We start from the raw sequence: 26,452 nt of genomic DNA on the forward strand, positions 1-26,452 counted from the left end.
TATTACAGTTCTCAGATGAGGTATGCAATGTAGCTGGAAGTGCAGAAACTTGAAGCCGGTAACATTTAAAAAGTAATTTTACAAAAATTATTTACCCACTGCCTTCGGTTATAAATTGTACGTGTTGTTGTTTATTTATGAATTTCTACAACCAGGTGTGGGTTTAATTAAAATTATACGTTTATGGCTGAGACTATATTCTTCAAACTTGTCTCTCAAAAGCTAAGGAGATTTTAGAGTAGGAGGGTTAGTCGCGAACTCGTCGTGCCGGCGTCTCAAAACGCCGATGGCGCTTTATTAGTAGAAAGTTTAACTCGAAAATTCCTTCCTCTTCTGACAGCAGGCTGATCCACAGCTTGTAACGAACGCCTGATGATTTCCCGCACCCGGCCCAGTCGTGCACCCAGCTGAGACTTGCGCAATATGTCTCGACTTCTGCCCCGCTCTGTCAGACTTGCGCAGTACTGTACGTCTTGACTTTTGCCCTACTTTGTTTGCTTTTATTCTCGGTCATAAATAATGAACATAGTTATGCGGACCTGCCCGTTTACACCAACAGTAGTAAAGAGTAAAAATCTTGCAACTTTTGTTGCAAATCACTCTAAAAAATCGTCTACTGTCATGTGGTTACCATTTTACCACAAGTTCGGTTGATAAAATTTCCACTGTGCTTTCCTTCGCAGAAGAAATAAAGCCGGACATCTTTTGTCGTATTGCTACAGCACGTAGAACTACAGGGTGATTTAAAATGTTTTTGTGAAATGCTAGCTGGTGAAAGGTATAACTATTTAGAACAGAAAATAGAAATACCCTTTTAATATTGCATTGTTACAGAGATACAATGTTTTGGATGTAATTTGAAACACGATGATATTATGATTGATTGATTTCTATTACATGAATTTGCTGTTACTTAATAGGATTGTAATTTTAAAGGCATGTTGGCCCGTTAAGTACAATATCAATTACTGGGTGAGTTTAATACAGTCAATACTTAACACTATTAAATATTCTTACTATTCTGTAAGTATCGTCATTTTAAAACTTAAAAAAATGTAATTGTTATCAAAACTTTCTTTTACACCACCCTTTATACTTTACAGGGCTTTATTCCATACATCCATATTCAGCAACACGATCGTCCTATTTTGTAGCATTTTTCATCTTTTTGGAACTGTACCTGCAATACTAGAAGAGGTCTTGCCTTCTTTCTTCGTCACATAAACTTCCATGTTAATACATCGCCCCAGTACACTGTATGATACCTGGATAATTTTATCTTGCCTCTTGTTTTTTATGGCATATTATTTAGATGCCTATTATACCATTTTAATTTTTTAACTACTGTTTTTAACTAGATTAGCTCAAGTGTTCATTTTTTTGTCAACATGTTTTACTTTGACCTGAAGATGCCAATTTATTTGGTGAAAACGTTTGTCATTATGTGTAAATGTTATCTCATGTAGTAACATAAAGTTTTATTGTATTTAATAGTGTTAAGTATTGACTGTATTAAGCTCACCCATTAATTAATAGGATTGTAATAACACCAGAACAATAATAAAACATCATTAGATACTTTGTTAGAAAAAATCCGTTCGTACCAGCAGTATTATGTCAAGATAGCGGGTAGCAAGAATAAAACTGAAGTACTTCAACCTATGCGCTACTTCCTGCTGCGTTTATCCTGCTTGCAACATGCCATTGATCTTCAATATTAATCTGGTTAAAATGGCTATGTTGATTCGTATAAACCAGGCCTGCACAAGGTTTGCGCTCTCCGAATCGGCTCACAGCTTGCGAGCGGATTGGAGATATTAGCTTCGCTCTGTATAAGGGTGGACTGGAAGAAGGGGTGATCTCGTACAAAATGTACACAAAAGAAAGTACTAGTACGAGTGTTCATGAAATAAATTCCCGTTCAGTGTTTACAAAACTATCTTGGACTATTATTAATTAATACAGAAATATTTATTTTACAGAAATAATAGAAATTCTATAGTTACTTAAATATACAATATCAGATTGTCATATTTTTATTTATCAGTACATCAAAACGAAGTTTAATGTTGTTGGCAGCTGGAAGGAACAGTACTGATCGTAATGAAACAGATGTTTGATGTCTGTCTTTATTAAAGTTGATTGTAGAAACAGTTGCTCTCAAATATAAATGTTGAGCCAAACATAGCAATCATTTTCACAGTCAGCCTGTGTATTGTGGATATTATTGCTGAGGTTTAGTCTTGTAAAACTCGACCAGGCTAGTAGTATTATTCAAAAAGTCATATTGAAGATCAATAATTTCAAGCTGTAAATCGTTAAATGTTATGTTTTATTTAAAAACGCTCGCAACTGCCGAGGTTATATCAGCGTCTCCGGTGTGCAGGAATTTTGTCCCGCAGGAGTTCTTTTACATGCCGGTAAATCTACTAACATAAGCCTGTAGCATTTAAGCACACTTAAATGCCACGGACCTGGCCCGGAATCGAACCCACAACCTAGGGCATGGAAGGCCAGCGCTATACCAATTGCGCCAACTAGGCCAACCTGTAATTCGTATGACGCTGTTTCAACTGGTGTTGAAGGAATTTATTATGGTAACTTTAAACTTCTTTCCAATTAAGACAAGATCTTGGAACCTAGAATTAAATTCATTTTGAATTTCAATTAATATTTGCACATAATCGTTTAACATGGCTTCATCACGAGCAGTTTCTGTCGGTGGAAAGTGAGCTATATTACCTTCCCGAAACTGACTTATGAAAGTGTAAGTTTGCGACTGAAATCTCGTAATTTATTCAACATAAATGAGTTGGCCTTTTCCCTGAAGAGAGATATTTAAATTGTTGAAGATTAATAAATTCTAACGTACGATACCTCATGTAATAATGCAACTTTCAACTCCTGAATATTTTTTCTGCGATCTTCGCCAACAAAACCATCGTATGTATGTGTGGACTAGTAATGACGCATTATATTATGTTTTTCTCTTTCTTTCAAACTTTTGTGGGAGATAAGGCACTGGTATTGAGGCCAGCTGCTGTGAAAAAATAAGCATTTTTCCACGCAATATTGAAAGAATTTGCGTGATGATTACTTTTCCGTCTTTTAGATTCCTCCATTATGTAGCCGCAGATAGGCAAAGTGAAATAACTACTGATAATACACACTACACCAGATAGCTGTGTGGACTATCCTCTACCTATCAGGCCTACGTCATTCCGACGTATCTTTTCGGCGAGCTGTTAGACGACTTTCCCGCTCCGAAGAAGCGGCCGCGTTTGTGCAGGCCTAGTATAAAGTCTGTACTCTTAACACTATTAATAAAAGTGTCCTCAGAAGCGAACCTCGCAACGCAACGTCACAATTTTTATCCAATTGTTTATTTGTTTTGCTGCGTATGGTTCTAAGCATTAAAATTAGATTGCACCAATATGGGATATCCCTTAATTTTTTGACCAGTGTTTTTGAGCCATTTCGATCCATAAGTTGGATCCAGAAAGTAGTTTCCATTTTTCTACAAATTCCTTGTTAGATATCAAGAGGTCACGTTTAATTTTTCTTGTTCTAGGTCCACGTGAACAACTGAATCAAGTAACATCATTTTTGGACGCTTCTATGGTGTACGGAAGTTCCAGAGACGAGGGGAATGCACTCAGAACTTTCAGCGGAGGCAGATTGAAAACACAGAAGGGCTATGGTGGTAAACAACTGCTGCCATCTGACGACAGAAACACTGACTGTCGGCTCAATGGCCCCAACAAGTGAGAGACAGGCAAGCTTTCGAGCGCCTTGGTACTGCGGCAACTTCTCTGACACGGGTTTCTTGCGTTTAGGCTAAGTAATCCCCGTGCTGCCGCTACACTAATAAGAATGGGAGAAAGCTGGTAGTGCTGTGCATGATTTGGGATAATGGTACAATTCATTCATTCATAGTGTTCTGTCCAAGGGCAGGCCTTTCACTGCAAACCCAGCTTTCTCCAATCTTTCCTATTTTCTGTCTCCTTCTTTGTCTCCTCATATGATCCATATATCTTAATGTCGTCTGTCATCTGGTATCTTCTTCTGCCCCGAATTCTTCTCCCGTTCCTTCCAGTGCATCCTTCAGTAGGCAGTTTCTTCTCAGCCAGTGACCAAAACAATTCCTTTTTCTCTTCCTGATCAGTTTCAGCATTAGTCTTTCTTCACCCACTCTTTCCAACACATCCTCGTTTCTTATTCTGTCTGTCCATTTCACAAGCGCCATCCTTCTCCATATCCACATTTCAAATGCTTCTATTCGCTTCTCTTCACTTCTTCGTAATGTCCATGTTTCTGACCCATAACATGCCACACTCTACACAAAGCACTTCACTAGTCTCTTCCTTTGTTCTTTCTATAAAGATCCGCAGAAGATGTCCCTTTTCTATTAAAAGCTTCCTTTGTCATTGCTGTAACAACCTTAAAAAATCTCTATGCTGCTTTGGACTTGGGAGTTTTAAGACTAAGCACATTCACCTTGGACTTTCATAACGTAAATTTTTCATGTCTCGATCGTCCATCTTAGAGAACATACACGCCTGTGTGCACCGGAACGTTTTAGACTAAAAATATACAATGGAATGAAGAAAATTAAGATCTTCTGCCTGTGTATTTTAAACTGGAAATTTACTAAATCAAGTAAGTGATGACGAGTGGTTCAATATAATAGTACTGAACATATAAATCATTCTGCTTCTGATATTCAGACGTTTTCCTTAGTGACTCATTTTCATAATCACGGCCGACTTTATGTGCTCGCTTCGCTTCTTCTTTACCGGCCTTGACAATTCATTTTGATCTCTGTGTTAAAGCTGTAATCGAGAAAATATGAAATTCCCGCCAGATGGCACTGACTCCCAAGATTCACTGAGGAATATGTGTATGGTTTCTTGTACGATTATAATTACTAATATTGCGCTTCTTTCCACTGGTATGTGAGTTTATTGTGATATGATTCAAAATGACGTATTGTTGTGTACTATTATGCACTTCGAATAGGAAAAAAGAGTGAAGGAGCAATATCATTCCACGAATTTCCGAGTGACAGGGAAATATGATTATATTTCGTGACCATAATATTGTACGAAATGGAAATATAAAAATTGGAGTTGTATCCTTCGAAGAGGTGAAAAAATTCAAATATTTTATTTTAGTAGGTTATTTTACGACGCTTTATCAACATCTTAGGCTATTTAGCGTATGAATGAGATGAAGGTGATAATGCCGGTGAAAGAGTCCGGGATCCAATACCGAAAGTTACCCAGCATTTGTTCATATTGGATTGAGGGAAACCCCCGCAAAAAACCTCAACCAGGTAACTTGCCCCGACCGGGAATCGAACCCGGGCCACCTGGTTTCGCGGCCAGACGCGCTGACCGTTACTCCACAGACGTGGACGCCCTCTCTTGCAATGCCAATTTGTGATGAAGACGGCCAAAACGGACTTGCTAATATCATTACTGTGAAATTTGTTAGGCCGCTTCTAGATAACATTGCAGCAGCTTTAACTGAAAAGCTTGTTCCTTCGAAGAATGCAGCTTATAATACACTGAGTCGCAAAATCTTGAAACTATGATTCTTGAATCTGCAATATCAAGTGGAATGTATCAGTGCAGTGAGTGAAATTATAAAACTCAGTACAAGTTATGGTAAATAATTACCCAAGTGATTACTTTGAAACATCGCAGTTTAGCCTAGGGGTGCTACTCAGCGAATGAACTACAAAATTACGCCTCTGTCATCATGTTACTTAAACTGAACAGGTTACTATGTGTTACCTTCCCTGCTTTTAAACTCACTCTTTTATCATAATTAACAGAACTAAACATAATAATAATAATTATTATTATTTTCTTATTTATTATTTATAAGTTATTATTACTCTTTAATCATTTATTTTAATTCATATTGAGTATTTCTTCTGTGGACACTAGAGCTTGGCAGACAGCGCCTCGTGGTGGAATTGAGACATTATCCAATTTCAATATAAGATTACTATTGTCAAGGCCATATACAAAAAAGCGAAGAGAACATCAAGTCGGCCGTGCCATAATAAACTTGCTGTTGCTTATTACACCCCTCTTAAAAATGTTGAAGACACAAATTCGCTTACAATTTTGGACAAAAATAGACGTCGTTTAAAAATGAAGCAAAGTTGAAAACTCAGATTTAGTAGGGCCTACGTATATTAGATGCACATTAGAAAATTTTAGTACGAGTGTAAAATTCAGAGTTACAATGAATGAAAAGAGGTGCGACCAAATGGTTCAGTATATGATTATCAGACGTCGGATTTTTAGGCACAAATTGCAGTTTTAGGTGCCTAAAATAAGCTCAAAATATAATAAATTAGGCTCTATTTGAGTAAAACTAGGCATTTTAGGCACATATGATCAAGATTTTAAATCTATTTCGCTGAAATTATACATTAAAATACACAAAACATGGCACAAAAAGTATATTTAAGAAGTGGAGGCAGACAACTGTATATTATATAAACACAGCTGCACAAATTTAATATATGAAAAAAATAATTGTTACACTTAGTAAGCAGCATGGGATTACTGATAGTCCACTTGAAAAGTTAACACCTCTGCTATTACAGATGATAGATGAAATGGGGAGAGGTGGAGAATGTTTCTGGAACTATACGGGGAAATGGGAGTAACCCGAGTAAAAACCCTCTGCAATGTTTGCTTTGTTGACCACAAATTCCATCACTATCTGGCCCGAGATCAAAGCAAGATTACCAGGATTGTAGACCAGGACTCTAGCACTAAGTCACAGATGCGGCTGACGACAACTTATGCGTTAAGAGTTGTATACCGTATAAGTTGTTTAATAATTATAGGTGTAAACTGTAAGAGTGAATATAGGGCACTGAAACAAGGCAAAAGATTTTAATAAACATAGCACCGAAAACTAACCGTTTCCGAAATCTATGGCGTTCAACTATTTCTCGTCAATAAAGATGCTCTGGGGTAACATAACAACCGGTGTGCACTAGAGGAGAAAGAGAGCATTTAACATGTGATCAATATGATCACCGATCATGATAAGGCAGGCATAAGTAAATTCCCTTATCGAAAATCGTACACATTCGAATATCCCGGCGTGTCTCTAGTGCGTTGACATCCATTGAAATTTCATTCTCGGAGTTCGTTAACATTATCAACAAATCTAGAATACACAAAACATTTCAAATATCAACAAACAAACAAAAAATCCAGATAATTGAAGTCGGGGGACCGGAGAGGCCATGCTTGTTAGGCCATGGCCGATATACTTGTTGTGGAAGTAATGCATAAGATCTCTCGAATATTCAGAAGAAAGGGATCTTGTAATCCTTCATGCATGTACCAAGAAGCTGCCCTTTCCAAAGAGGCACGTCATCCAAAAGGTTGCGGAGCTCATGTTGAAAAAAAAAAAGAAAGTACGCACAACCCTTAAGCCTCCCAGGTAAGAAATGAGGTTGCACCTGTACGAGATGTTTTGAGTTGGTGGCTACAGTGATGACTTATCTCGGAGACGGTTGATCTGAAGTAGAGAGCAGCAGAACAGCGATTAGAACCGGTTTATATTCGACCGGTCGGAGAACAACCTGTGAGATTGAACATCCGACCGAATATCCGGCTTTCAAGTGGTTTTGCAGGAATTCTGATGACATTTTCTGTCTACACAAATGGAGTAACAATTAAAGGAAATTTACTTTGCCTAATAAAAAAATAGTGTTAACTTGAAATAGGCCTAGAATTGATTGACACTTTGGTACATTTATCTTCATAACTAATATATAACTCAATTAATGAACACCGATAACAGCAAAGGAAATAAGCGTAATGCATGGTTGAAATCTGACATGTAAATAAATACAAGAATAAAATAAATTACAATTACTTACAAAATAGAAGAGCAAATAAGTACACACTTACTATTGTAGCGTTCATACTTTAAATTAAAAATGTATAGGTTATCTCTAAAAGAGTAGTTGTTAGTATAGCCTATGCCTTTTAATTATTCCAAGTAGATGTATTATTATTTCATTAATAAATCATTTTTAAGGAGATAAAAAGTTATTAACAAAAATAAAAGTACTCTCAAGTATAATGATTGTAGCTTCATGATGCGTGCTGTTGCTTTGCAATATATGGATTGCTGAATGAATGAATGAATGAATGAATGAATGAATGAATAGGGAGAGAGGAGGAAATATCAATTGAAAGTTACACGATGATAATCGCGTCCTTGCAAAGATTCTTGAAACTCCTGGATGGCTCAATGTCATCTGCCTTTCATGACCCAGAGCCATCCACTCGAGAAAGACTCGGACATTCGTTAAACCGAACACTGGATCACTCCGCGAGACGGAAGAGCTTTGCATGCTGTCTATAGCGCCGGGCATTCTGTAGCAAAATATCATTTCTATTTTTCGTAACCGGTTGTGCACGACTATAATTTGAACATAAATGATTTAGGACTTTTTATCTTCTTTCATCGTCCTCTAGTCACGTCTGTAGTTTTTATTCATAATTGTGCAACACCTGGTATAATAAGGAATTTAATAACACTGGTGAACAAAATTAAACATATTTTTTGTTATAAGATAAAAAATGGGCGATTCTTATAGCATTTTTCGTGCTGATTTCAGATCTGTTTTCAAAGTTTTTCTATCACCCAGGGTTTTTGAGTAGACTAATTATATGAAATGTACTTCAGACTTTACTGGTATTGATACCTTGTAACATTTTACCTAAAATCATATTTATTTACCTAAAATGTGTGTGAAATAGATTTTAGGCTATACATCAGTAGTCGGACAGAATATTTGGGCTCTCTTTTTCCTGGTAGCGCCTTTCCATTTCAGAAAAAGCCTGACGAAAACACTCCCATGTTCGTCGCCCACTACCCGAAGGCTTTGAGGAAAGAAAATATAGATGAGAATCCAAAAAGTTATTTTGAGAGATACATAACACCCCATCTCGTTATAGTTCTGAATCAGCTCGCTGACAAGTTCTCTGTAATCTTCTGATCTCTGGTTTCTAGAAACTACCAGTCTGTTAAATGATCCTTAGATTCCCGGCATATCATTGGAACTGAAAAAAGGCATATGACGAGCTCCTTTCAGCTAACCAGTTAGGCTAATAGAATTACATGGAGCACAACAGATTTCAAGAGTCCAGTTCTTGTCCTCATCTATTTTGAAATCAAAAGAACACTCGTAAGCTCTTTTAAATATTGTAGTAAAATTCACCTGTGTGCTTTCAAAGTTAATTAACTACAAACGTAACAAAAATTGTTTGTGATTTACACAATATTTCTAGGCATGTGTCACTTTATAAAACACTTCTACCGCACTTAAAATTAGGACAAAGAAAACACGGGTTATGAAACTTGTTTCTTGATTGTAAATTCCGACTCAACTGAGAATTAATATTAACTCTTGCAGTCTTATGACGAATAAAATTCGTTTTTTTGAACGATATAAGAATGATATAAAGTTATATGTCAGTTGTTAAAGCAATAAAATTAAATATTTTCTTTTTATTAGCATGTCAAGAACTGTACATAGCAATAAAAATAAATCAAGTTTTCTAAAATTATAAAAAAAAAAATGGTGGGTGGTAGAAAAATTCTGACGTCATTTTTGGAATTGGCAGATTACATTACATAAGAAACAGCAGAAATTGTATATTTAACAAAATCATTGTTGACAAGTGTAATTAGGCTAACATAAAATTGCGGACTATATTTTAATTGTATTGTTGCATTATCGTCCTTTGTGGATGACTTTGTACTTATAACAAAAGACTGAGGTGACTCTTGTGTTCTGCAAGGTGCTTCAAAGCGGGAGACATGCGAGTCAACGAGCACATCGGCCTGGCCACGCTGCACACGCTGTGGCTGAGGGAGCACAACCGACTGGCGTCCAGCCTGCAGCGCCTCAACCCTCACTGGGGTGACGAGACTCTGTTCCAGGAGGCGCGACGCATCGTCGGCGCCGAGATCCAGCACATCACGTACTCGGAGTTCCTGCCCGTTGTGCTGGGCCAGGTCAGTATCTCCCGCTGAGCAATAGACTACACCAGGGATGTCGAACAGCGCTCTCGAACTGTGAAATGAAGAGCCTTCACTTCTCCCTTACCGTGCAACGGTTGAACACAGATAGCAGGCAGACCGGGAGTAAACAAAAGCGAAACTGCGGCGGCTGGTACTTCGATAACTTTTATACATCTTACTAATTGATTAGGAGCTCATTTTAGATTTGCACTTGATAAACTCTGATGAACAAAGAATGTAGGCCTACATGAGGATGAATGCTGCTGCTGCTGATGATGATGATGATGATGATGATGAGGATAATAATAATAATAATAATAATAATAATAATAATAGTAATAATAAATCATGTTTAAAATATAAACTTTGTGTATATGTGTTGTAGCAATGCAACTTCAAGTTCAGAAACGTAAACTGTTTTGATGTATAAAATTAATTACTTTTAGCATGACTTGAAATTTGTTCATAGTTTTTGTTATAGATTCAAAAATGTCTTCGCCTTGAGTTCGATCCTTTAGTGAAATGACATCTATAAGACTTCTATGAACATTGAAATCTGAATCGACACCCCTTATGAATATAGCTAGCTGCGCCGTATCTTTGCGGTCGGTACTTTCATCAAGAGCTGCACTAACTCTCATTTTTCGTTCTTGCTATCAGTTGTCCCTTCAGGCTATCTCACATTTCTGATATGCGCTCTGCAATAATATTACGAGACAAACTTATCCTATATTTAAAATCATTAACATGTTCCGGACATATCTCTTTTGCTACAGCTATGAACAGTCTTTCACATATTCTGCGTCAGTGAATAGCTTTGAAGGTGTTGCAATAATTTTTCAAATTTTATAGCTAGCACGAACCAAGCTTGTTCTACTAACACCCGATGATAATAATGATGATGATGATGATGATGACGATGATTATTATGGAAGGTTTTTTTGAATTCAGTCTTGATTTTAATTCCTCTACAGGCTTTTCACGAGCGGAACTGGATAATTTGTGGTCCATAAGCTTCAGCATGTGTTGAATTAAAATGACTTTTAATATTATGATGGCTTAGTATCCAAATTCCTTTTTACATATTAAGCAATGTGTCTTTTCGTCCTTTAAGATAAATAAATATCTCTCTATGCACTTATTACTGAATCGTCGTTCCATATCCATACCAGCCGCCAGATTTGATAAACACACTGCGTACAGAACACTGCTACTGCGAGCTCAAGTTGGCCGTACTGACTATCGTTTGAGCTCTGCTATGGTAGGAAACAGACTTACTCGTTTCACAGTTTGAGAGCGCTGTTCGACATCCCTGGGCTACACTTTTGAATTTGTGTCTTCTTACTTTTAGTACTTGTTGCCTGAAGAATGTTCAAGTGGGTGACTGAGCCTGCATGTTGTTTGGACTTGTGTTGCAGAACGCGATGGACCGGTATGGACTGCAGCCCCAGGCGTCGGGCCACTTCACCGGCTACGACATCAACCTGAACGCCGGCATCGCCAACAGCGTGGCGGCGGCTGCCATGTGGTTCGTAGCGTCCCTCATCCCCAAGACGCTCACTGTTTACGACACTGTAAGCATCCCTCACTCAAACCTAACATTAGCATAACTTCAGTGGGAAGGTTTAACAGCTACTCAATTATTTACGTAAATATTAATTTTTGGTCCTACGGAATATATGTTAGATTATTAGAGAAGAAAAATTCGCTCCGGCGCCGGGATGGAACCCGGATCCCTGGTTGTACGTACCAAGGGCTCTAACCACTAAGCTACACCGAAGTTCAATCCACAGCACCGGATCGAATCCCTCTCCTCTAGTGTTTTTCCCTTTGTGGCCTGACTCCAAGTTCGACATATATGTTGACATGTACTGTGTATTAAGTCAACTGCCATTGTACAAAGAGCGCACTCAACTGAGTGACTTGGTGGCCGGGATTCCACAGTAATATGCACTGTTGGGCGAAGAATCTACGTAAAGATTAGTTATTATTTTTTTATTGAAGTAGATTCTACAAGTCACAGAACATTTGGGCACATAAAGAGTAATTCTAGTGAAAGAAGCAGAACATTTTAATAAAAAGACATCTATACTGCGATAGCGTGACATCATGCCAAAATGGACTGTGGGTAGGAAGTACTGAGCAGTAAGGGGGAGAGATGGCAATAACGGTATAATAACATTCAGGCCGGACGGGATCTACAATACACCGTGATTCAAAATGAAAGAGCAGATTTCAATTTTGTATTACAGACAAACTATCAAAGATAGAAACGCATTGCGCATGTCACTGGATAGAGGAAGGTTCAAAATTTTCTCCTGTAGGCACTGTACACTCAACATGAGCACCATGTGTTGCGCGAGGAACATCGAGACGGTAGTCCAGTTCATTCCACGCACGCATCAACTGGTCCCTGTCTATTGAATTGACGGCTTCAACAATTCGATTTCTCAGATCTTCAACAGTAGCTGCCAAAGTTGGGACAAACACTGTGTCTTTTATGTACCCCCACAGATTAAAATCACAGAGAGTAAGGTCTGGTGACCTGGGAGGCCAAAAACAATGAACAAGATCTTGTTGTCCACCTCTTCCAATCCAACGTTGTGGAATGGTGTTGTTCAGATAACTCCGCACATCAAGGTGAAAGTGAGGCTGGGCGCAATTTTGCATGAATATGAAGTCATTGGAATCTTCATGAAGTTGAGAAAACAACCAGTTTTGCAGCATGTTCAGGTATGACATTCCTGTCATAGTGTGCTCCGCAAAGAAGATCAATAAAATTTGTGAGCAGAAATGGCACAAAACACATTCATTTTCGGTGAGTCTCTTTCATGTTCGACGACTACGTCAGGATTTTCTGTCCCCCAAATTCTAACATTATGGTGATTTACTTCACCTGGGACATCTTGCGAATTCCAACACAAAATTATTTTTCCTGTAGTGTAGTAGCCATGTTGCTATAGACCAGGAGTCGTCATCTCAGTGCACTATGGTGCGTTCACAGTTTGCTCGCTAGTTCAGTTCTACCTCTTAGACACCAGCTGTGCAGCAGGAGTTGGGGGAAGGATTCAGGTGATGGCAGTGGCGTCCGTTCACTTGTTCAACCCTTTTAATCAGTCTCTAATAATTATAATGAAAATAAAGACGGAAGAAGCATGTACTTAATTTATTTTAAGAGGAACTGTGTAATAAGTAAATCATTTTTCAGTTTAAGACAAGAAACAAGTTGTATTTTTCCGTTATGGATTGTAACGGTTTTGAAAGTAATAGTTTTTTTTCATATTAAAGTAATTGAATACTTACAGATCTATAATGCATTTTCACTGTTAAAAATGTTAAACAAATCGAATTCATTAGTAATATTTAAATCACGTCATCCTATTCCTTTGTTCAAGTATCGTCAATGAAATAAAATTAACTATCATTTTTTTATCTGACACTGTATATCACTAAACCAATTATTTGTTATAATGTGTAACATATGAAACATATTGTCGTTTCTGTTACAAGACTGAAGTAGGCCTAAATTATTTTATTACAATGTAAATAACAAATGATAAAAATTATTTTCGCTGATCATTAGCATTAGTTTTCCTGGATTTTTAAATTCGTTTTTTCTCTCACTAACTGGTGACTGTTAGGTGTCAATGCTCATGTAGAACACAATCGAAGAAGGCATTGTAAAATATTATGGTCAGAAAGTTGGCTCTGTGATGGCTTGGCTCCTTACACTGCACACTACCACCTCCTCAGCCAGCGTCTCGGCGCTCCGAACTAGTATGCAGGCCAGTTGACGATGGCTGCTATAGACAAACAACAGCGCAGCTGTGTCCGAACTATGAACCTTTTTTCTATCCAGTGATATGTGCAATGTGTTTCTATCTTTGATAGTTTGTCTGCAATACAAAATTGAAATCTGCTCTTTCATTTTGAATCACGGTGTATAATAAATAATTGCTGATTTTATGAAAGTAAACCACCAGCCTCCGTTGTAGATTACAACAGGTGCGTGCACGAGATCTCTCGGAAGTCTGGAACAGGACTATTTTCTGCGATTAAGATGCAAACTTAACACTGCGTGACAGACATTGTATGGGTTCAAATCTCGCTGCTTGCAGGTAGGCCGCAGAGTGGGCGAGAAGTCCATCATGTCGTCCTTCTACGCGCCCTTCCAGCTGTACGAGCCGGGTGGCATGGACAAGGTGCTGCAGAGCCTGCTGCACGCGCCTGCGCAGAAGGAGGATGAGTTCATCAACGACATCATGACCAACCACATGTTTCAGGATTCCAACGAAGGTTAGCCCAAATGCACACATTATGTCTCCCCTTAGCCTTTTTCCCGTTCACTGTCTTTCCACTCATATTTAAGCGCTCAATTTTAAATTTTCTTTTCCTTTCAGTCTGTTTTCCAACCACATTCATTTTCTCATTCTACTGACTATTAAGAAAAAATGTATGAACTGAGATTTTCACGTAGGTCGTAAATACGTTTTCAACATCCCTGATAACGAAATTATGGGTCTAGTTTAAACGTAGAAGTAAGTCTTTTTCCTCACAAGTTATGGGGTTACTTGGAAATTGACCGTCACATAAATATGGAACCTCCCTCTCTTGACCTCTTTGTGTTTCTCTTGTTTCCCTTGTATTTCCCTTCTTATTCTTGTGTTTGCCTTGTTCTCCACGTGTTTCCTAATTATGTTAGAGGAAGAAGATAACTACAACTAATGTACTTCTACTATTATTATTACTACTTTATGTGATCCCCCAATTCAGTTTTTAATTAAATTTATGCTCGACCATGCAGCCCTTTAATGGACCTCATTAAAGTACACCTATTCATTAAAGTTCAGGTGTTCCACCAATCGCATGAAAACTATGAAACTCGCTTGCGCTCGTTTCATAAACATACTCGCGTCCTAATTACTACCATTATAGGCTCGTTGCATAATGTACCATTCTTTTATTTGAAGTCTATGAATTAATATGTTCTAATATCCTTATTTTTCATACTAAACCGTTTTGAAATGCAAATAACGGACCGTGGATATGATTTTTTATAATTTTGTATGCAGAGTTATCGTTTTTGTTTTCCTCTCTTATATTTTTACCGCGTCTTTTCCTCAAGTTTCTTGTTTGTTCTCTCATGATCTTATTCCTCCTCCTGTCCAAGTGAATGATATATTATTAATTTAAAATATTCTGCTTATTGAAATAAGAAATAAAGCCTGCTAAAGAACTACAATCGCTATGTACAGGCAGCGGCCTGGACCTAGCTGCACAGATGATTCAACATGGTCGAGACCATGGCCTGCCCGGCTACACCAGATGGCGACAGTTTTGCAGTCTGCCTCCCGTCAACACATTCCACGATCTCGGCGACTTCATGACGGCCGAAGTGATCTCCTCGCTTCACACAGTTTACAGGTAACTAACGGAATATAAAATTCGACATATTATTTTCCATTCAGCAAAATGAGGTCCCACCACTCTTTATTTTCTGAAGTGCGTGATTGTCTCCACTGGCTGCTATTTGTGTAACAAATATTTTCACTAACATATACAAACATCATTACTTACTTACTTACAAATGGCTTTTAAGCAACCCGGAGGTTCATTGCCGCCCTCACATAAGCCCGCCATCGGTCCCTATCCTGTGCAAGATTAATCCAGTCTCTATCATCATATCCGACCTCCCTCAAATTCATTTTAATATTATCCTCTCATTTATGTCTCGGTCTCCGCAATGGTATTTTTCCATCCGGCCTCCCAACTAACACACGATATGCATTTCTGGATTCGCCCATACGTGCCACATGCCCTGCCCATCTCAAACGTCTGGTTTTAATGTTTCTAATTATGTCCGGTGAAGAATACAATGCGTGCAGTTCTGCGTTGTGTAACTTTCTCCATTCTCCTGTAACTTCATCCCTCTTAGCCCCAAATATTTTCCTAAGAACCTTATTCTCAAACACTCGTAATCTCTGTTCCTCTCTCAAAGTGAGAGTCCAAGTTTCACAACCATACAGAGCAACCGGTAATATAAATGTTTTATAAATTCTAACTTTCAGATTTTTTGACAGCAGACTAGATGACAAAATCTTCTCAACCGAATAGTAACATCATACCATTAGAAATAAAATACTTTGGATATTAGCAATTCAATGGTTAAGAATTTTCCATTCATTTATCGGTGCTGCGTCCCAATTAGAAAAAATAACTACCGCTATATCGTGGACAGAGCAACTAGAGGCTTCAGTGACATCACTATGGAGGAGCCTGCTCACAACAGAATTGTTCGTTGCACTACTACCTGAAAACATTGACCACTGCGCTCTCACAGTACAATAACTTCCGTTCAGAAAATATGAATGGTACCGTACCTGCTAGTGCGGGAGGAGGGGGTGGTCGGACCGCTTAAAAGTAACGGTCACCAAGCCTTTACATGCTCTTTCCCCGGTGTTTTATTGACTAACTTTGGGGTTGGATAAATAGGCCTAACCTTTTTAAAACACTTTTTGTTAAAGAAATAAATGGACTACGAAATTTCATTTCAATACAACAAGGTTTTATGTCATTATCTTGGCAATCTGACAGGATAATATTGAGGTAAGTTATTTTCAATTTTTTACACATATGGAAAAGCTACTAGTAAAATATTATAAACATTACTCAACAACCAGCGGGACAAAATTCCGACACACAGGCGACGCTGATTGTAACCATTGCAGTTGCGAGCGTCATTAAATAAACCATAATTTAAATTTAAATTTATTCAACAAATGACGTAAATATACGCCACTGAAATTATGATAACGTACAGCTGTCAAAAAAAAAAAGTCTCCGCACTCTAGATACTAAGTTCCTTTCGGGTATCTCCGCTACAATTCGGAGACAGGCGATGTTACATGTTGTTGGACCACGATGCCTGCTATATACAGTTATAATTAAAGTATTCTACAGGTTAAACTTGTAGCGTTCCGGGCTAGTATTCGTGAGGTACGTTCGAACACCACCGAGTGCTTTTCATGTTTCTTTTTTTTAAGATAGAGAGAAAATATAATTTCTACTGTCTCTTTTATGATTGTTTTAGTAGGCCTAATTAATATCAGGTTTAAGAATGCATTATGCCATGACTTTATTACTATTTATTATGACTAGGGTCGTGTCATCGGTATATTTGTATTAGTCTGAGGTGAACATACGACGCCGGACAGAATGTAGTCGACGTGTTTCAAGTACAGACAGCGGAAGCGAATTTGACACACGCCTAAGCAAGCACGTTCCGTGTTTTGTATTCGATTATTATTGTAAAATCAAGACAATACAATTATTGTATAATAAGGGCTAATATCGGAAAGGTCTAATATGCTAGTGGGGTTGAGAAATCATACTTAATTTGTCACAAATGTGGTAAAACATAGGTATGAAAAGATGTTTTTTTTTTATATTTAGAGTTTTGCATTACAGTTTTAGAAAGTCGAAAACGTATATGGCGTACAATTTTGCTTTATATTTAACACTTACATTAATTTATTTATCACATCTAACCCGTACTTTACTTTTTTTGCATGTTGTTCGCTTAGTTTCGGTTCCTGCTGCAATAAACAACATTCATTTTCAAAGTTTGAAATGAAGATGGCCGTCGAGTGTCGGATAGTATAACCTTGTATGCGGAAAAACTGCGTTCAACATCGACTGAAACCAAGGCGCATATGTAAAATATGCTATTTCATATTATCAATTTCGTTTCTACATCACACAGTAATACAAAAAAAAAACGGTGGTTTCAATTCACTATGCAAAATTGCAAAAGTTTTGTCAGATGACGAGTGCGATTGTTATAAACTTGATGTAGAAATGAAATGGATGGTGTGAAATATTTTACATATGCGCCCTTGGTTTCAGCCGATGTAGAACGCAGTTTTTCCGCATACAAGGTTATACTATCCGATACTCGACGGTCATTTTCATTTGAAAATTTGAAAATGAATGCTGTTGTTTATTGGAGCAGGAACCGAAACTAAGCGAACAACATGCAAGAAAAGTATAGAATAGTACGGAATAGATGTGATAAATAAATGGAACAGTTATATATAGGAAAAGCAAAATTGTACGCTATATACGTTTTCGGCATTCTAAAACTGTAATGCAAAACTCTAAATATAAAAAAGATCTTTTCAGACTTATGCTTACCACTTTGTGGCAATTTAAGTATGATTTCCAACAATTATTCTCAACCGCACCAGCATTTTAGACCTTTCCGATATTAACTCTTATATACAATGATTGTATTGTCTTGATTTTATAATACGCAATAATCGTATACCTACAAAACACGGAACATACTTGCTTAGACGTGTGTCAAATTCGCTTTCGCTGCCTGTACTTGAAACACGTCGACTACATTCTGACCGGCGTCTTATGTTCACCACATACTAATACAAATATACCGATGTGACGTCCCTAATTATGACATTATGGCTGCAAATGGTAAGAAAGAAAGATTATGTTCTCAATAAAAATATCTTTCGTGCATAGGCGGAGAGAGAACCATTTCCTTGGGGGGGGGGGGAGGCAAAGCAAAACCATAGAATCTCCATATAACGGAGATATGGGGCACATCATTTACCTCCTACCCCCGTTATAGCTTGACCGTGGTACAGTACAGTATATCTTTTTTTAGTAGGTTATTTTACGATGCTTTATCAACATCTTAGGTTATTTAGCGTCTGAATGAGATGAAGGTGATAATACCAGTAAAGTGAGTCCGGGGTCCAGCACCGATAGTTACCCAGCATTTGCTCATATTGAGTTGAGGGAAAACCCCGGAAAAAATCTCAACCAGGTAACTTGTCCCGACCAGGATTCGAACCCGGACCACCTGGTTTCGCGGGCAGACGCGCTAACCGTTACTCCACAGGTGTGGACTACAGTATATCGGAATATGATCATTTAATAAAGATATTTTCTGGGGGCATGTTTCTTACAGAGTTACATCCATATCCGCGATGTTTCGGACCGAGTTGTATAGGGCTTGAACTGTACCTCTTTGTTTATAATATTTAGAACGGTTTTCAGCCATTCTGTTGACTAAGTTGAACTTAAAATATTTTGAAACCAGTTATGGCCTTACTTAATCAGATTAAGTAATGTAGGTGACATTCACTTTTAGGCTATACATAGACTACTATCTCTTTTTTTTTCCTAGGCGATTATCTTGTTTCGTCAAAGAAGCGAGTCACTTCATATTCTCTTTGACCAATCACACTATAATTTTCAATTTCTTTTGTCGTTTTTCACTGCATGGACGCTTCTCTCATTAGCCATAAGCGACACGCGGTTACATCATTTTCTTCTTTTTATATGCACTCATTTCTCTGTGTCTCGTATTTAACACTGTTCTCTAATTTCTTCATCTAGTATAAGCCTACTTCCTTATATGTGTGGCACGATGCGACGTACGTTAAAAAATAAAACCATAAAAACCACACAACTAAAGTTCTATAAAATAATGGCAGCACCAACTTTGACATATGCAAGTGAAAATCGGACTTTCAGTAAAGCAGGTAAAAGGAAAATTGAAGTGGCCGATCCCTTGGCAGGTTTTACTGTTCTTGACAAAAAACGAAACGCAGATAGTATAAGAACAGAACTGAATATATTTAATCTCACATATATTTTAATGTACCGAGGTACATATGATATTTCCATGCAGATATTCTGCGTCATCATACGATGAAAGAGTAATGGAACGGAGAAACATTCTCTCCGGCACCGGGATTTGAACCCGGGTTTTCAGCTCTACGTGCTGATGCTTTATGCACTAAGCCACACCGGATACCCATCCCGGTGTCGGAAAGAATCGTCTCAGTTTAAGTTCCAACTCTTGGGTTCCCTCTAGTGGCCGCCCTCTGCACTACGTCATAGAAGTCTATGAACGCAGGACTGAAGTCCACACGTGCTGAGGTGCACTCGTTATGAGTGACTCCGTTCCATTACTCTTTCATCGTCTAATCTCACAGATAAAATGGATAACTCTAGGAAATACTGGTACGACCATGTTCAAAAAATGATTCCTGACAGAATACCAAACATTTTAATGAATTACAAACCGAGAGGACGTAGAAATATGGGTTGCCCGCTTGCCAGATTGCAAAATTCACTGAATCTCTCTTAATGTGGAAACAGGTCTATGGGTCTATAATTCTGTGAGGTTGAAGAAGAAAAGAAGTATACTTCCTTATGATTTAGTATACTTCCTTATGATTTAGTATACTTCCGTCTATTTTCATAGCACTTTCTTCTCTTTCGACTTGAGTATGTACTGTTTTCTACACGAGGTTTGTTTCTGTTTCCTCTGCAAATGTTATGACAATTTTATCATATCACAGTCATAATGCAATATAAAATCACAAACTTTTTAAAGTTATCAGTGAAGTAATTATTTAAATCAACTTTGAATTGTAGCTACATTAAGATCTGCATAAACCTGGAATCCATATACATTTTCAGTTAGTGAAATTTTCTTGTTGAAGGAATGTGAGTGACATCGACTTGTTCACTGGAGCTCTTGGGGAGACACCAACTGAAGGCTCGGTTGTGGGCCCCACTTTTGGCTGCCTGTTGGGTCGCCAGTTCCACTACTTGAGGCGCGGTGACCGATATTGGTACGAGAACGACCTGCCGCCATCTTCATTCACCAAAGGTAAAATCTCTCGATTTAAATCGCTTCTTGACTTTTGCAAATGAACTTCGTTAAATACGTTTGGAGCTCATTAGTAAGTTCACCACTGTCACTTAATATTATCATAATGGGATATAATAATAATAATGATGATAATAATAATAATAATAATAATAATAATAATAATAATAATACAGTAAAACCTTGCTACGACATAATCTCTATAAAAAGGAAACCTGGACAAAAAAAATTGGGAACTGAATGAATTCCTATGTAAAATAATACTTTAAAACGGAAAACTGCCTAACGCGAAAACGGAATCATTTTTGAGCACCATTTATGTAAAAAAAAAAAAAAAAAAAAAAAAAAAACTGACTAAAAGGGATAATGTTAAGCGTAACTGTTGCTAAATTCTTTCAAACCATTTTTAATTTTACGATAATACTGTACGAAGCATGGCATAATTTTTTGTGCGACTATACATGCAATGATCTGGAAGACTTTCGCTTTTCTTTGTCAGGCGTTAGGGGTGAAGTTCTCTAACCATGTCACTATTCTGTGGTTATTGTCAAGAATCCGGGCAGGTTACTGATCACCTGTACCGTTAATTCTTCCAGTCCTCTTGCCTTTTCTTTCGTTTATTCTCAGTTTTGTGCTAACAAGCCAATACAGTGATAAAGGACAGTGCGAGTAGAATAAAACTGTGAATAAGTGTAGTGTAGTGTAGTGTCAATTTAGTTTCACATTTCCTTTTATTTATTCTGAGTTTTGTGTTAATGTGCCAGTACAGTGTTAAATAACAGTGGGAATAAAGTAAAACTGTGCGATTTAATAAAAAAAAGCCTAGATGACCAGTTCTATCATGGAAGAGTGGCTTCATAATTTTAATTAAGCAATGAAACTTCAATGTCGTAAGGTCATACCTGCCATCTAAGGATTGATTTGTCTAACGTGAAGTTAATCTATTTTCCACCAAACACAACTTCAGTTACACAACTGATGGATCAGGGCGCAATTTACACTCTGAATTGATGCAGGACGGGAAGGAAATCCTACAAGTCGCGGCAATGCACTTTAAAAGAAATGTGGGGACTAAGAAACTAGGGCGCATAGAGAGAGAGAGAGAGAGAGGGGGGATAATAATAATTATAATAATAAAATCATCATAAACACTACACTTAATTACTAAGTAGATCTACCTCGCAGGGAGAACGGACAGTTGAGTACATGACGTAAAGAATTATTCTGTTGCTTCGGCTGTTACTCCAAAAGTAGCTGTGAGCTTGATCGTATATACAATGAGTCTTCGCCATCATGGCTGCGATGATTGACCGGCCGCGTGCCCAGTGGGAGGCCGCGCTTCTGCCGCTGAGATGGCAAGCGGTCTCGCGCAACTTACTCGTTAAAACTTACAATGGAGCTTCTTGCACACTATTTGGTTTCTTTGATAATAATCAATATCCATCATTCTGTGATGCCGCGTGGCCATGCAGATGAAACCAAGCCTCGCCAGAAAAATTCGATCGGGGATCAAGTTCTTCATTACCATGTACTTTTTCTATCGCCCAACTACAAAAATTATGTCTGTGAATATAATCTTGGGGCTGTAATTCATGACATGATGGAATTTTGTATGGTCTTAGTTTCAATAATTTTGTTGCCACTTCCGCAGATGCTTTAGAAATCCCTGTCTGCTGTGCTAAACGTCTCAGAGACTTGCTTGAGCTACGCTCTAATGCAGCACTAATTTCATTCAGTTTTTCCTCCGTAAGAACACGGCGCTTTTGTCGTCTTTTTCTGTCATTTACAAAACTTGTTTCATTGAACCTAATAAATAACCTTAATATTGTTTTTAGATGGTACTGAACTTTCAGAAAATTTTAAGTCTGAATTTTCGCCTCGTTGAGACACACGATTTTCTATTCTTTATGTACTTGTATATGTAAATACGTTTCCTATAATGAATATATGTTTACCATGACGAAACGATCTGTTCTCCATCTCAGCTAGACGAATACTGCCAGAGGCCAAGTTACAGATAAACTGTTTTATTTATAGACGTCGTAGTGTTGATATGAATGGGAATGGTCTTGACTAGCTGCGTCAGCATACAAGTCGTCTTAGCGGCAGAAGCGCGGCCTCCCACGGGTATGCGACCGCTATATGCTGTATGCGCTATTTTATGTTAAAACTTAATAACGATCACACCAGTACAATTGTGTCGTATTAAAATTCGATGGTGTTCGGGTAAAGGAGGTTAAGTCATTTTTTTGTGTGCAACTGGAGTTTTGTTCTCCAGGAGAATACACAAGTTAAATTCTACAAGTGGATGTGTAAAAAACCAAATAATACTAGCATTTAATGTCTTTTATTTGTATAGAAATGAAAATTCATTTTTATGACATCTTCCTTTACCTAAACACCATTTCAAAAAAAAGTCCAATTTCATAAAACACTCAATACGACTCACGTAAGTGATCTTAGGATCCAGTGATGTCGTTAGCAATAGAGTAACCGGAGCCGACGAGGAACTCGGTTGAGAGTCACGTTGCCGCGTTGCGGTTTGCCTACAAAATTGATCAACGAATATTTTATTGCAAACGGGTCTTTGAACCGAATAAAAGTTCGAGAAACACGAAAGGTTAATAATGCTTGCTAATATGATATTCTATTAATTACAGAGCAGTTGAATGAGATCCGCAAGGTCACTTTGGCGAGGATCATCTGTGACAACGCTGACTCCATTCGAGAAGTGCAGCCTCTTGTGTTCTTGGACAAGGATCCGTTCTTGTAAGTTCTTTACTTAATACAGCTTCAATGCCCTTGGTGACCAAAGATCTCTAGTTTGTAAGATTAAAATTAACTGAGTCAAGTTATGACAACAGTAAAAAAGAAAGCGAAAAGAAAATACAGAATTTGCTATCATATGGTTGGTTGTTACAATGGACGCACAAAAATCTACAAGAAATAATACGATAATGAAAGATAACACCAGTTGAATAGCAACTACCTAAGTGATATTTTTTACACAAATAGAGTTACGACTACCATTTAATTCTACAGGGAGATTTCGATAAAACAATGTAGCCTGTGGCTTTGGGGAGTGGTGCTATGTCACGGGTAACAATTGAAATAGTTGACAAATTTTACGATGAGCTGTGGGAGTCAGTTTGAAGCTACACCTTATTCTGTGTTGCTTGCAGCGATCATTGTTTTAGAAAAGGAGTTTTAACAATTTGTGCACCAATTTTTTTTCGTGATATGAATGTGATAAGTGAATGTCACCGACAAACACCACCAAAATTGTAAGTACACCATTTCAATTTACCTTATAACCTCCTTGCTTAACTCGCGCCAGGTTCACTTTCTCAAACATACGCAGTTGGACAAAACAGGGTACTGCAACGGTTTGACAAAACCGAGTGCTCCTGGTTTGTCCAACTGTTTAAATTTCTCCCTTCATTTATGACAGTCTCTCTTTTTCAATGTCTTAAACAACACGAAACAGTTCGTAATATTTAACGGATGAGATGTGAAAATAATATGGTTTATAGATTTTTGCCAATGTAGATTTTTTATTTTTAATCTAATTCATTACAGTTCATTTTGGATAAACTTCAGTTTTAATGTCTTTTAGATGAATTTCAGCTTTATTTAGCACCTTTTAATCGACTACCTTTCAATTATAATTAGACTCGCTATTGAATTTTATGTAGCCTAATCATAAATAGTTTGAAAATGTCAACTGACTTTTCATCAGAAATAGTGCACTATCACAACCTGAATGTCATTTATTTATTTCTGTTTTTAGGATGGGAAATAAATCAAATCTTACCTCATTTTACTTCCTTTGCACAAAAAAAGAACATTCACATAGCATTGGTTTAACGAATTGTAATAAAATACCAATCTGTTTTTTTGTTAAACTATTTTAATGCCAAATTTAGACAGTTTTGAACACGAAATTAGAATGGATGAAACTCCTCTTTAGGTATATTGATCAAAAACGAAGGAATGACCCATGGAATTTTGGGACATATCGAAGTGCAAGAGTGATAGCTGATACACTCCGTGTAACAGCTGCAGAAGTCAGCACCCATCAAGATTCCCGCCACAGTAGCCCCCCAAATTGCGAGGACTGACAGTACTGCTACTGCGACGTACATCAACTTACTGCATCGTCTGTCAACAAGATGAATATGGTGAAATTCGTACACTCTGAACTGATTACGGAAGGGGAAAACCTACATCTACCAACAATTCCATAAGGGGTACAATGCAACAAAGGTTGCTTCGTCCGTATTTAGAGTGACTGACTGGTAGAGCTTAGGCCCGCCCCAAAAAATAACACTGGTCAACAAAATTAAACATATTTTTTGTTAAAAGATAAATAATGTGTGATTCTTATAGCATTTTTCGTGCTGATTTGAAATATGTTTTTAAAATTTTTCTATCGCCCAGGATTTTTGAGTAATTATATGAAATGTAATTCAGACTTGATACCTTGTAACATTTTACCTAAAATCATATCTATTTACCTAAAATGTGCGTGAAATAGATTTTAGGCTATGCTTCGCTTCAGAAACATCTCTTTTGAGTGTCTAGCAGTAGTCTGACAGAATATTTGGGCTCCATTTTTCCTGGTAGCGTCCCTCCGTTTCAGAAAAAAATCCTAATGAAAACGCTTTCCATGTTCCTCACTCACTACCCGAAAGTTTTAAGGAAAGAAAAAAAAAATAGATGAGAATCCAAAAAGTTATTTTGAGAGATATGACAACCCATCACGTTTTGGTTCTGAATCAACTCGCTGACAAGTTCTCTGTACTCTTCTGATCTCTGGTTCCTAGAAAGTAACAGTCTGTTGAATGATCCTTAGGTTCCCGGCATATCATTGGAACTGGAAAAGCCATATGACGCGTTCCTTTCATCCAGTCAATTAATGGACTCACATGAAGTACAACAAATTTCAGGGGTCCAGTTCCTGTCCTCATCTATTTTGTAATCAAAAGTACACTCGTAAGCCCTTTTAACTAGTGTAATAAAATTCAAAGTTAACTAATCACAAACGTAACAAAAATTGTTTATATGATTCACACAGTATTTCGAGGTATGTTTCACTTTATAAGATACTTTTACCACAGTTAAAATTAGAACAAAGAAAACACAGTTTATGAAACTTGTTTCATGACTGTAAGTTCCAACTCAACCGAGAATTAATACTAACTCTAGCAGTCTTATGAGGAATAAAATTTGTTTTTATGAATTCTGACTTTACAGGCAACAGTGATCTAAAGTTATTTTCAATTATTAAAGCACTAAAGTGAAATATTTGAAATATTTCCTTCCCATTAGCATGTTAAGGACTATATATAGCAATAAAAATAAATAAATTTTTCTGAAATTACAAAAAAAATGGTGGATGGTAGAAAAATTCTGACTCCATTTTTGGAATTAGCAGATGAATTTACATAAGCAACAGCAGAAATTGTACATTTAACAAAATCACTGTTGACCAGTGTAATAATTTCCAGAACTAATTCAGAGTCTGTTCAGATTTCTATAAAACGAGTAATGGGATTAAAAACTGCCACCGCATGGCCGCAGTCTAGTATATACAGTCGCGAAGCTCAATACGTATTAAATATGCATCCATAGATAGTTGCTAACCACTAGGATCACTAATATCGCCTC

At 37.4% G+C, this 26,452-nt stretch overlaps 1 protein-coding gene across 1 annotated transcript in view; it reads left to right on the forward strand.

Annotated features, from left to right (window-relative positions):
- Positions 1-26,452, forward strand: part of LOC138701407 (uncharacterized) — a 375,565-nt gene that overhangs the window by 303,552 nt on the left and 45,561 nt on the right. Inside the window, exons 6-12 of the mRNA XM_069828266.1 lie at positions 3,572-3,764; positions 9,855-10,071; positions 11,496-11,651; positions 14,196-14,373; positions 15,333-15,501; positions 20,613-20,782; positions 23,443-23,551. Coding sequence (XP_069684367.1) covers positions 3,572-3,764; positions 9,855-10,071; positions 11,496-11,651; positions 14,196-14,373; positions 15,333-15,501; positions 20,613-20,782; positions 23,443-23,551 — 1,192 coding nt within the window. The remainder of the gene's footprint in view (positions 1-3,571; positions 3,765-9,854; positions 10,072-11,495; positions 11,652-14,195; positions 14,374-15,332; positions 15,502-20,612; positions 20,783-23,442; positions 23,552-26,452) is intronic.

This window comes from Periplaneta americana, chromosome 6, assembly GCF_040183065.1.
Source record: "Periplaneta americana isolate PAMFEO1 chromosome 6, P.americana_PAMFEO1_priV1, whole genome shotgun sequence".
In the NCBI taxonomy this organism is placed as follows: domain Eukaryota; kingdom Metazoa; phylum Arthropoda; class Insecta; order Blattodea; family Blattidae; genus Periplaneta; species Periplaneta americana.